Source organism: Suncus etruscus, chromosome 14 (genome assembly GCF_024139225.1).
Source record: "Suncus etruscus isolate mSunEtr1 chromosome 14, mSunEtr1.pri.cur, whole genome shotgun sequence".
In the NCBI taxonomy this organism is placed as follows: Eukaryota; Metazoa; Chordata; class Mammalia; order Eulipotyphla; family Soricidae; genus Suncus; species Suncus etruscus.
In genome coordinates, this window is record NC_064861.1 from 7,335,674 (window position 1) to 7,349,016 (window position 13,343).

Genomic DNA, 13,343 nt, shown 5'->3' on the forward strand with positions numbered 1-13,343 from the left:
GACTGTTAACACCTGTCCAGAGGAAGCTGTAGTCATTCAGTCACAGGACCTTGGCCTCTGATGGACAAGCCCCACCGCTACTGACTGCAGTTCTCCAATTCTGATATTTACTAGTGTGTATGGAGTTGAGAAAATGACTTCACCTTTTTGCATTTCAGTGTCCCCAGCTCAGAAAGGGATATCTTTAAATCTTGGGTGATTTAAATTGTTTGGCTTATTTGTTGGTTGGTTGGTTGGTTTTTGGGCCATACCTGGTGATGCTCAGAGCTGACTCCTGGCTCTGCACTCAGGAATTATTCCTGGAAGTGTTGAGGAATTCTATGGGATACCGGGGATTGAACCCAGGGCAGCCATGTGCAAAGGCAAATGACCTCTCAGCTGTCTTATCATTCCTACTCTGGCGTTCGTGAGAGTTAAATTGTCCTATACTCAGCACAACACCAGGCATATAGTAAACTCTTGAACTCTTTGTAATGATTACTGCATCACTCTTTGTGCTGGTTCAGCTGATCCTACGGTTTCAGTTTACCATAAACATGAAGGCTATTCCTGGGAGTTGTACCCCACCCCCGACCTTATTCTTCAGAGTGGACTCACTCAGGCAGCAAAGCTCCAGACAAACCTGGCTCGCACCATCTGTAATCAACTCTGAAGACTGATTTCAGGGCAGCAAACTTCAGAAACAAGCCTTCTTGTTACTTCACTAGGGAATAATCCCACCTTGCAAATTAATCTCAGTGGCTTCTCTTCCTTATCTTGCTAGTACATCCCCAACCCCCACCCTACTTCCTTTTCTTCCGATGCTTTGTCTACCCTGCTTGGCTGATTTCTCCTGGCCCTACCTCTGCATCCATCAAAACCAACGCAGGATTAACCTGCACAAGCGCAGCCTGAGCCCAAAACCAGCAGTGCTCAGTGTTGACTGAGCACCTCTGTTGGCTCTGAAAGCTGGTCAAGGCCTACTCTACTCTAGGAAGGTATCCGACTCCCAGATCTGATTTTGGCACAAGGCCTACAGACTCCTGCGTGTTTACACAGTGTGAGGGTAAAGTCAGCAAGCACTGCCCGTCTTTGGCAGGCAACAAGAGAGAGAGAGGGAGAGAGAGAGAGGGAGAGAGAGGAGAGGAGAGAGGAGAGAGAGAGGGGGGGGAGAGAGAGGGAGAGAGAGGAGAGGAGAGAGAGAGAGGGAGAGAGAGGAGAGGAGAGAGGAGATAGGAGAGAGAGAGAGGAGAGGAGAGAGGAGAGAGGAGAGAGAGAGGGGGGAGAGAGAGGGAGAGAGGATAGGAGAGAGAGAGAGGGAGAGAGGAGAGGAGAGAGGAGAGAGGAGAGAGAGAGAGAGAGAGAGAGAGAGAGAGAGAGAGAGAGAGAGAGAGAGAGAGAGAGAGAGAGAGAGAGAGAGAGAGAGAGAGAGAGAGAGAGAGAGAGACTCAAGCAGCCTTTTGCTACAGCCTGTCTGTGGGCCTGGGCAGAGTGACCGCTGTGTGTTTCCCGTAGCTCGCACACCTTTCTGGAAAAGCTGCTGACAGAGCGTTGGCAAAGGCTCATCCCCCTGCTCGGCTGATAAGTGAAGCCCTGTTTTATATTTAACTCGCTCCCTGCGGCTGCAGGGGTGTGGTGTACAGTGGGGAAGGGGGGCGTTGTTTATAAGGGGAGCAGTTGGCTGTGTTTTCTCAGCCCTCCTCCTCCTCCTCCTCCTCCTCCTCCTCCTCCTCCTCCTCCTCCTCCTCCTCCTCCATCCTGGTTCATCTTGGGGATTCTCCTTCTCCTCCTCCTTGTTTCCTCCTCCACGCGCAGGCTGGTGGTGGCCGTGGAAAGGGGGACGCGAGAAGGTTCGCCGCAACCAGGACGCCAGACCCAGAGAGCGCACACAGAGGGCGTGGGAAAGGCTCCGAGCCCTCCCTTCCCAGACTTCCCTCCTTCCCACGGAGGGAGGGAGCTGGGCAGAGGACACTGCGACCGAGACGGACGTTCTTTCATGCCGTGACTTTCGCCTCGTGGAGCCACGATGAACTTGGCGGAGGACGGAGCATCCAAGCGCTACTGCATCCGGCCCAAGCATGTGGCCATCATCTGCGCCGCGGTGGTGGCCGTGGGGCTCATTGTGGGGCTCTCCGTGGGCCTGACCCGGACCTGCCCCCCGCCTCCCGAGACAGAGGACCGCCCCACCGACCCGACCGCCGGGCCCCCGCAGAACGTGGGGGCCTGCCCGGCCAGCGAGGAGGGCGGGCCGTGGACCGCGTTCCGGCTGCCCGCGTTCCTCACCCCCCAGCACTACGACCTGGAGGTGCAGCCCCGGCTGCCGGAGGACACGTACTCGGGCACCGTGAGCATCACCCTGCAGCTGACCCAGGCCACGTCCCACCTGTGGCTGCACCTGCGCGAGACCTGGCTCTCGCAGCTGCCCCGGCTGCGGGGCTCGTCCGGGGCGCAGCTGGCCGTCCGGCGCTGCTTCGAGTACCGGGCGCAGGAATTCGTGGTGGTGGAGGCGGCGCAGGAGCTGCAGCCCGGGCCCTACGTCCTCACGCTGGACTTCGCCGGCTGGCTCAACGGCTCGCTCGTGGGCTTCTACCGAACCACCTACGTGGAGAACGGCCAAGTCAAGTAAAGAAAGCCGGGCGGCTGCGCTGGGCTGCCCCGTTCCGCCCCTTTCCTTTCCGCTAGCCAGCCTGCATTTCGGCGACTGCGCCCGTCCAGGTCGCATCCGCGCCGGGCTTCGGTTCTGCTTGCTTGTGAGCAGGGGCGGGAAGCTGAGACTCTCTTTCTGTTCTCTTTTTATTTTATTGATGCTGAACTGGATTGCAATTTTGGGGAAGGAAAAACAGGTTTGATTTGGAGATACTGAGGAAGTGGAAGGAGAGGGAGGGAGGGAGGGAGGGAGGGAGAGACAGAGAGACAGAGACAGACAGACGAGGGGGGGGGAGAGAGAGAAACATACTCAAGAGAAAGCCCCGTAGGGAAAGAGGAAACATCTCAAGAGGAGGTGTGGACAACATGTGGCCAGGTACCATGTACCCAGAAAGCAGATGTGCCTATTGATGCTTTTTATCTTATCTTGGTTTTTGGGTCATACCTGGTGGTACTAGGGTTACTCCTGGCTCTAAAATCAGAAATTATTCCTGGCAGGCTCGGGGAACCATGTGGGATGCCAAAGATTGGATCTGAGTTGGTCTGTGCCCTGGATTGCTCAGGCCCTGGTTTTACAAAACTTTATTTTGTCATTTGTTTTGGTTTGGGGGCCACAAATGGTGCTCCACGGTTACTCTTGGAGCACAAGATACAGGGTGCAGTCTGTGAGCTAAAGGTATCAGAGGGGCCGTGTGGAGTTCAAAGCGAATGTGATTCCATCAGGAAAGATGGTAATGGACCGTATCCTGTTCAGATTATTGGTGTGAACCATCTCTGAGGTTTCTTTGGTTTTATTTGGGTCCACGGCCAGCGGTGCTCAGGGCTTATTCCTGATTGCACGCCTGGTGGGGCACAAGGAACACATGGGATATGGGATTGAAACTGGTCCAGCCTCATTCAAGGCTGTTCTCTTTTCCTGCCCCACATCTATGACTTTTAAAACACATAAATTTCACTTATGATACTCTTGGACTATGGCAATGATTTGTTGTTGTGGTTGTTTTGAGGAGCAACACTCGGGATTCTTAGGGCTTCCTCCTGACTATGCTCAGATATCATTCTTGGAGGGGCAGTGTTCAGGACTTTACTCCCACCTCTGGTTGGCTTGGGGGACCATATGAGGTGCTGAGGATTGAACCTGGATCTGCTGAGTGCAAAGCAAACACCCTACCCTCTGTCCTGTCACTCAGGCCTCTCACAGCAATGATTCTTTTTTAGGTTAATGATCCTCTCCTAATCTATAATTGTACTCCACCCTAGGGTGTGACCTGGTGATAGTATATTGGATTATTCCTTACTTGATATTCTTCTCCTACCCTAGGGTGGGACCTGATTTTTGTCAATAAAAGCAGGGGTCTGAGAAAGGCAGGGGCTTATTCTCCGGTCTTCAGTCTTCTTCCACTGAGCAGCAGTAATTATGAGTAGAAAACTTTTGTGGTTTGAATTCCTTGCTGGAGCACTGGATTTCCTAAACCCATTTTTGTATCTTTTCACTGTGTGAATTATTTCCTGTGGATCTCTACAACTGGAACTCTTCCCCCTGTCCTAATCGGACAGGGGAATGAACTACCTTTCCTGTCTGGGAGCTCGGTGGGAATCAAACCTTAACCAATCTCCACGAGAACGTGACACTTCAATTCTTTCTTTATTTCTTCCTTCCTTCCTTCCTTCCTTCCTTCCTTCCTTCCTTCCTTCCTTCCTTCCTTCCTTCCTTCCTTCCTTCCTTCCTTTCTTCCTTCCTTCCTTTCTTTCTTTCTTCTTTTTCCTTCCTTCCTTCCTTCCTTCCTTCCTTCCTTCCTTCCTTCCTTCCTTCCTTCCTTCCTTCCTTCCTTCCTTCCTTCCTTCCTTCCTTCCTTCCTTCCTTCCTTCTTTCTTTCTTTCGGTTTTGGGGTCACACCCAGCAGCGCTCAGGGGTTATACCTGGCTCTATGCTCAGAAATTGCCCCTTGCAGGCACAAGGGACCATATGGAATGCTGGGATTTGAACCACCGTCCTTCTGTATGAAAGGCAAATGTCTTACCTCCATGCTATCACTTCGGCCCCAACACTTTAATTCTTAACTGGACATTTTTTTATTATTTGTTTGGTTGGTTGTTTATGAGCACTTGGGTTACTTCTGGCTCTGTGCTCAGAAATTACTCCTGGAATGCTTCCGGAGTCCTATGGAATACTGGAATGCCAGCGATTGAATCTGAGTCTGCCACTTGCAAGGCGAACGCCCTCCCCACAGTACATCTCTCCTGCCCTTTAACTGGACTTTAAAAAAGTCAGTACCACTAGATTTAAGTGAGAGTCAGTAAGCAGAAAGTACAAATTGATTTGTTTCACTGGAGAAAGAGAGACACCAAAGGTGCTATAAAATCTATGAAACTGCTTTGCTTTTTCCACCAGGAAGGCAGGCGGGACTGTGTCTCACCTTGCTTGATCGCATGTTTTAAGCTTACTTTTCCATGGAAAACTCCAACAAGCATTCACATAAGTGAAGAAATGTATGGGCTTATTGAATCCAAAGATGATGCTTATCACCATCATTGTAACATAGTTATGCTGAGTTATTTTTGCAATGTGAACGATGTTATGAAAGATGTATGAAATCACCTCCAAGTGAACTGGCAAATACTTGGCAAGTACTGTGACTGAAAACAAGTTATAATCTCAGTGAACTCAGGTATGACTTCTGGAGTGCGGCTACACCTGAGGTGTCTTTGCCACCCAGATTCTGAGCAGATGGATGATTAAAAAAGATCAGTGTCAAGCCCAGAAACATGAGTCTGGGGCCCTGTGTGCTCAGTGCTCTGCTCCTGCTGTGATGCTTAGAGGGCAAAGCAAGTGTCTGGGGTACAATATTCTTGTTAGGGAGACCCAGGGACAGGAATGGCTGTTAGACACAGTGCATCTCAGTGTAGTCCACTGATTGACCACCTGCAAAACAGCAACTGGTAGGCTCATGGTCCAATAGATGGCATCTCTTTCTGGAGAGAAGAGGATGATGTAATGAGGGTCTTCCAAGCAGTGCTCAGGGAGTCCAGGGGTCTATCCCTAGGGGGTAGTGTTCCTCTTTGTGGGCCTGAGGGTCACACCCAGTGGTGCTGAGGTGGGGGAATCTCATGGTTCTGGGGAATCAAACCCTAGCTATAGTATGTACAAGACATGTATGTCAGCACACTTAGCTGCCTACATTTTCCCTAGGTGACTTTTATTTTATTTGATTTTTTGCCCCACCCCCTTGTGGTGCCTTACACTTAGTCCTGACTCTGTACTCAGAGAGTCCTCCTGGCAGAGATTGGGGATCCTATGGGATGCTGGGGATTGAACCCAGGTTGGCATGTGCAAGGCAAGTACACTCTCTGCTAACCTATTGCTCCAGCCTTCGATGATTAAATGATCATGAATTATTATAAAGTAGTTTGTTTACTGTTTATGCAGTTTATCTTTCCTTATGACAATAACAAATGTTGACACCATAGAGAATTCTAGAAAGGGCAGATCAAAAGAACTGACAGATAATCTCATGTTCATTCAGGGTCAACCTCTTAATTTAATTCTAAGTTTTTTTTTCTAGGTGATCAAAACTGTTACTGTCACACACCCCCTCTCTCTCTATACAAATATATACACATGTATGCCTTTTTTTTTTTTTGCTTAATACATTATTAGCATTTCCCTTCATTCTTAACTATCTTCAGGAATCTGATATGATTTTTTGGGGGCTTTTGGGACACCTGGCAGTGCTCAGGAATTACTTCTGACTCTGCTCAGAAATCACTCCTGAAAGGCTCAGGGGACCATATAAAATGCTGGGAATTGAACCCGGGTTGGCTGCGTGCAAGGCAAATGCCCTCTCCACTGTGCTATTGCTCCAGCCCTGATCTGAAATTTTGGACAAGATTATATTGGAGAAATACTGTTAATTTATTTCCATTTTTCATAGTCATTACTGCCAGCCAGGCTTGGGGACCAATCGAGTTGCATGTCAGTGCTGGGGAGCACAGGAGTAGGCAGTGTGGGGCTCGGCACATACTTTACATTTGTGCCATCTCCCTTCTCCTATGATTTCTAATTTTTCCATTTTCTTCCTTCCTTCCTCCTTCCTTCCTTCCTTCCTTCCTTCCTTCCTTCCTTCCTTCCTTCCTTCCTTCCTTCCTTCCTTCCTCCCTTCCTCTCTCCCTTCCTCTCTCTCTTTCTCTTTCTTTCTTTCTTTCTTTCTTTCTTTCTTTCTTTCTTTCTTTCTTTCTTTCTTTCTTTCTTTCTTTCTTTCTTTCTTTCTTTCTTTCTTTCTTTCTTCCTTCCTTCCTTCCTTCCTTCCTTCCTTCCTTCCTTCCTTCCTTCCTTCCTTCCTTCCTTCCTTCCTTCCTTCTTTCTTTCTTTCTTTCTTTGTCACACCCTGTGGTGCTCAGGGATTACTCCTGGTTCTGCGTTCAGAAATTGCTCCTGGCAGGCACAGAGGACCATCTAAGATGCCAGGATTCGAACCACAGTCTATCCTGGGTCAGCTGCTTGCAAGGCAAACATCCTCCTGCTGTGCTGTCTCTCCAGCCTCCCCAGCACTTTTCTGTCTTGGTCCCCAAGGTTCCCTCTGTTTGGATTACTCATTCCCAGGTTCACATTTCACTGCTGCTGCCAGCCCCGCTGTGCGTTCATGACTTCGTGCCTTTCCATTAGAGCTCAGTCACCTTTCTGGGGCCACCTGGACCATGGTCTGTTGTTTTTGTTCTACCATATTCTGGCACAGGAGAAAGGTGCATTGTTTCTTCAAGGCCTTGAGTGACATTTGGACAGTACAAGCCCTTGGAAGGGCTGGGAGAATGACTTCATTCTTGCCTACAAGAGCTCAGCTTTCTTGAGTTGAAGCTTGCTTGCATGTTTGCATGATAGGAAGTGAATGTCTTTTTTTTTTTTTTTTTTGAGCAGGGGATAGTGGGGGTAGTGGTTTGGGACTCACATTCGGTATGCTCAGGGCTTTACTCCTGGCTTTGTGCTTAGGGATTAATTACTATAAAAACGAGCTGGGCGTCGAACCCAGTACTCAGTACTGCCTCTCTGCTTCCTTCTCCAAATTCTCTCTTGTAAAATTCAAAGGCCAAGGGAAGAAGAGTAAACTTAGGGTGTCAATCACTTGCTTTGAACGTGGCCACTCTGCCCTGAGTCCCAAACCCCAAAACCCAACCAAAAAAAACAAAAAAAAAAAAACCCAAAAAAACAAAATGCAAAGGCCAGAGAAGAACCAGACAAGAAGGTAGAGGCTGTTTCCAGCTTCCTTCCCTGCAGACATTGGCATCATCTTGGGTTGGGCAGAGTGTGAAGGTGAATGAGACAGAAGCTGGGCACTGACAGGTATGTTTGCAACCAGCTCCTTTGTTCTTCAGGGGCTGTGGAGAACCATTTAAAGGGATGGAACCTTTAGAATGTTTCACTGCATCTCCTTTGCTCTTTTTTGGGAGGAGGGGACCCACACCCAGTGATGCTCAGAAGTTGCTCCTGGCTATGTGTTCAGAAATCGCTCCTGGCTTGGGGGACAATATGGGACACTGGGATTCGAACCACCATCCATCCTGGAGCAGCTGCATGCAAGGCAAACATCCTACAGCTGTGCTATTGCTCTGGCCCCTCCCTCACTCTTTTCGTCATGAGAAGGATTTTGGTAATTCTCTTCCCAGATCCCTTTCATTTCCCAGATCTCCCAGGTCTCTCTTGCCTTCAAGTCCTGGGGTCTCCTCTTCCCAGCATTAATTTGCCCTGAAAGAACATTTCCAAGACTATCTTTTATGGAGGAGTTCTTGCTACTTGGGCTAGTAAGAGAGATTTTTAGAAAAAATAAAGTGAAAGTAGGAGAAGTATCCCATGGCCAGATTAGTTGGAGCAACAATACTAAGTATAAAATGATGTGTTTCTGTTGTGGTGGTGGTTTGGTTTGGGGGCCACACCCACCCTGACTCTAACTACACTCAGGTATCACTCCTGATGAGTTTAGAGGCCCGTATATGTGCTAGGGATTGAATCCAGGTTGGCCATGTGCAAGGCGAGTGCCCTCCCAGTTGTGTTATGGCTCCTGCCCACGTAGCTTTTGGTTTTGTGTTTGGATTGGGTGTTTCCTTTCTTTTATTTTTGTGAAATTCTGATATGATAACACTCATCAAAGCCAGTCTTTTTTCTTTTTATTTAATAAATACATTATTTAATTGAATACCATGAGAAGCACAGTTCCAAATTTGTTTATGGTTGAGTTCCAATGTCTAACACCCTTTATCAGTGTACATTTCCAGCCACCAATGTCCCCAGTTTCCCTTCTGCACCCCCAATTTGCCTCTGTGGCAGGCATTTTCTCTTCTCTCTCTCTCTCTCTCTCTCTCTCTCTCTCTCTCTCTCTCTCTCTCTCTCTCCTCTCTCTCTCTTCCTCTCTCTCCCTTTCTTTTCCTTTTTAACTCTGTGGTTTGCAATATTGTTACAGAAAGGGTATCCTGCATAAGACTTTCCCTCCTTTCAGCACTCAGTTTTTGTCCAGAGTGATCATTTCCAACTATCATTGTCCTAGTGGTTCCTTCTCTGCCCTAACTGCACCCCTGCTACTTATGACAAGCTTCCTCCCTTGGACTGGTCCTCCTGGCTCTCATCTCTATTGTTTATGGATATTAATACCACACTCTTCAAGGTCATTTTTCTATGCAGAGGTATTCTGTGACTCTCAGAGAGGCAGACAAATCCAGTTATAGGGGGGCTGTGAATGGCCAGAAGGTCCCTGAGGTCAGGGCTGAGGGTCTGGGTGTGCCCCACGATACAAAAAGGCACAGAATGAACATATGGAAACACACTCCTATCACTTCTCACACTGTGTCTGTCCTCCTTGCCGCCTCTTTTTTGGAAGGAGGCAGCATCCACTTGGCATTGCTTGGGAGGCTCCTCTGGATTGAGTTGTTGGGCACGGCGTGGGATGCTTTGGTAGAAACCTGGGTCTCATTCCAGAATCATTCTGTGAGCATCTCTGTGGGGTGCCTCACCTCCTTTTTCACAGGCACTTCAGATTAGTGGGGACAGAAGCCTTCCTTTGTCACCTTTTCCTTCCTAGCTCATCAAAGGGAGGGGTGTTGATAAAATATCCACTCCTCACCCTAAAATTCTTTTTTTTTGTTTTTTTTTGGGTCACACCTGGCAGGCTCGGGTTCCTCCTGGCTCTATGCTCAGAAATCACTTCTGGCAGGCTCGGGGGACCATATGGGATGCCGGGATTCAAACCACCATCCTTCTGGGTCTAAGGCAAACGCCTTACCGCTGTGCTATCTCTCCGGCCCTCCCTAAAATTCTTTTTTTTTTTTTTTTTTGGTTTTTGGGCCACACCCGTTTGACACTCAGGGGTTACTCCTGGCTATTTGCTCAGAAATAGCCCCTGGCTTGGGGGGACCATATGGGACACTGGGGGATCGAACTGCCGTCCGTTCCTTGGCTAGCGCTTGTAAGGCAGACACCTTACCTCTAGCGCCACCTTCCCGGCCCCCTAAAATTCTTTAATTTAGAAATGTGGCCTTCAAACTTCAGATCCGCAAGTTATTGCTGTGGTGTAAAATAAATGCCATAGTTTTTGAGATCACCCCACATACCATATTTCTAACCCCGGGTGGATGGGTTTGAAGAAGTAAGGCAGTGGCAAAAGATTAATAAAGCAAGCCAGTCAGGAAAGAATCATGGAGTCAGTTTGCTTTTCACCTCGTGGTATCTCTCCAGAGCATGCCAAAATTAAACTGTTCTTTCTTTATTCATTTAGAACCAAATTCACCAGGGCAAGGCTGGGTAGCGTGATCCAGATGGGCTTTTACATATCAAAGGAGATGTTTAAAGGAAAGTGGAATATGGCAGAATGCTTTTGCTTTGGGTTAATAGCTGGGTTTCTTCTTACACTGGACAGAAATCGGCCCAAGAATTTAAAAGAGGGACAGATGGTTTGCAACTTAAGGTTTCTGGGCATTCCCAGCATTGCTAGGAGCCCAGAGTGAGACAGATGTGTACCCCATACAGGCGACCATATGGGATACCAAGGTTTGAACCCAGGTCTGTTGCCTGTAAGGCCAGCACTTTCTCTCTGTGCTATGGCTCTGGCCCAGCTGATCTCTCTCCTTTGGGATGAAGGGAAACAGGTGATGAGAAGAAGCAGCAGGATTCATTCACTCATGCTTCTGTGTTTTTTTTTTACAAGGAGCATAGCAGCCACGGACCACGAGCCCACCGATGCCCGGAAGTCCTTCCCATGCTTTGATGAGCCTAACAAGAAGGCAACATACAACATTTCCATTGTCCATCCCAGCGACTACAAAGCGCTCTCCAACATGCCCGTGCTGGTGAGGCGCTTTCCTACTTTCTTGCTTGCTCAGATGAGTTGTTGGCATTGGGAGGCTTGCTGCCTGGTCAGCTGCCACCAGAACCTGCTGGGCTCTAAGCTTTGGTGCACTCCAGGGATTGATTTTTAGCAGATTAAAACCAACCACACATGAGGGCAGCTCTTGGCTTTGGTATCTGGGATCCTTTGTGCTGTGATGCTACAGTCATGGCCGGAAGCCACTTTGGGGTTGCCTGACTTTGGGAACCTCCCTCCTCAGCTCAGCTCTGACTCCTGGACAGAATCTCCTGCTCCTGACAATTAAAAGCAGACCCAGTACACTACAAGCAAGACTGGGTTCAAGGACCTTGTTGCTTGCGGTCCCATTGAGAACTCACCTAGGTTCAAGGCAGAGTCACTATAGAAAGGTGTCACATAATCAGTGGCTGTTGAGACCAGCCCTGGGGAATCTGGGACCTTGGGCCTCTGAGAAGGAGAAACTGGGTTCAGCAAATGGCAAAAGAAGGGCAAAGTGAATTTTGTGTGTGAGGCTGTTATCCTCAGGCTCTTTCATCTTGTCTCTGCATCCCTGGCTAAGCCTTCACAAAGGGGCCCTTACTCCACCTCAGTGGGAGTCTCTCTGTAGCCTAGAAACTAGATGTGCAAAAGGCCAGGCTTGAGAACTGTCACTTACCTCTTTCCATGGGAACCCTTGCCCAAATCATAGCTCCCTTCTTATCTGCCGTCTGTTTGGTTTGGTTTTGGGGCCACATCTAGTGATGCTCAAGGCTGACTCCTAGCTACTCTCAGGGATCACTCTTTTTTGTTTGCTTGTTTCTGGGTCACACCCAGCCGCACTCAGGGGTTCCTCCTGGCTCTCCCCTCAGAAATTGTTTCTGGCAGGCTTGGGAGACCATATAGGATGCCGGGATTCGAACCAACGTCATTCTGCATGCAAGGCAAAAGCCTTACCTCCATGCTATCTCTCCAGCCCCATCTCAGGGATCACTCTTGATTGGCTCAGGAGACCCTGTGGGATGCTGGGGAACCTAGGTTGGCCACATGTAAGGCAAGTGCCCTCCCTTCTTTGCTATCACTCTGGCCTCTATCATTTGGCCTCTGAAATGGCAGTCTGGAGACGCATTTTTTAACTGAATATCCCTTGGAAAAGCAACAACAAAAAGAAAACAGCCAGAGAGATAGCCTGATGGATATGATATTTGCTTTGCCTGGGTTTGATCCCAGACCCCATCTATGGTCTCCTGAGTTCTGCTGGGAAAAAAAAATTAAGAAGTGCCTTGGCAAGCTCCATGACTTCCTTGCTTTCTTTTGATGAATGAGATCTGATGGAGTTTGAGGAGAGAGAAAAGGAACAGGAGAAAGTGACCTATAGATGAAAGTGGAGGGAGACAAGGTCAGTACTGACTGGGCTCTCCATCATCACCATCATCACCACCTGGACTACCAGAATCTTTCTATCTTGGAGCACATGTTTCTCCTCCACCTGCTTTTCCAGATGCAACGGGAAGAGGGCCAGGATTCCAGGGTTACAAAAGGGCAAAGCCTGGAGCCTGCCTTCTTATTGTAGAGTGGCTGTCCCAACATCCTGGGGGGTTTGCCCCAGGCCAGACCAGCCTGTCTGTCCCCTCCTCAGACCCCGCCCATCTCTTTCAGGGTGTCCCACCAACTTGGCAGGGTTGGACCAGATCACAGCCACAAGTCACAGACCCATGTGGGGAGCCCAAAGGGAGAAGGAGAGTAACAGGAAGCAATGTCTACTGCAGCACCAGGAATGTGGGGGAATCCCCCACCCGAAATCCCTGCCCTATAGAAAAGTGTGTCGGTGGAGGACCGAAAGAAAACTGGATAGATGGGTCAGTGGCTATCCTGGGTGGTGGGCCCTGCTTGTGACCCTGTTGTGGTCTTAACTTGTGGACACCCTGAGATGGAAGGGGCCCCCCAATCCCCTGGAGGGCCTGGGCAGTGCCTCCAGCAGGAGCCCCTTAGTGGCCCCCCCAGCACTCAGTCCTACCTACCCAGACACTTGGAAGAGCCTGTGCTTCAGCCACATGTCATGTCCAGCATGTTGTTGACAGAACCTTTGAAACTAACCCAGAACCTCTGTTATTTCTTATAGGACTCGGTGAATCTGAACAATGGCTGGGTCCGGACTCGCTTCCAAAAGTCGGTGCCCATGAGCACCTACCTGGTATGCTTTGCTGTGCACCAGTTCGCCGAAGTGACTAGAACATCGGCGAGGGGCATCCCGGTGCGTTTGCGGTCACTTCCTAACCTCTCACCAATGCGGGTGTGGGGGGCTGCAAACTTTTTTTGGAGTTGGGAACAGTTTGGTTGGTTGGTTGTTTTGTTACCAACTAGAAAAGCCCATTATTATCTAACATGTAATAACAA

The 13,343-nt window shown here is 49.1% G+C and overlaps 1 protein-coding gene across 1 annotated transcript in view; it reads left to right on the forward strand.

The window, feature by feature from the left end:
• Window positions 1-1,893: 1,893 nt before the first annotated feature.
• The window catches only part of ENPEP (glutamyl aminopeptidase), a 58,725-nt gene continuing 47,275 nt past the window's right edge, over window positions 1,894-13,343 (forward strand). Inside the window, exons 1-3 of the mRNA XM_049786979.1 lie at window positions 1,894-2,601; window positions 10,812-10,953; window positions 13,069-13,200. Coding sequence (XP_049642936.1) covers window positions 2,006-2,601; window positions 10,812-10,953; window positions 13,069-13,200 — 870 coding nt within the window. The 5' untranslated portion in view covers window positions 1,894-2,005. The remainder of the gene's footprint in view (window positions 2,602-10,811; window positions 10,954-13,068; window positions 13,201-13,343) is intronic.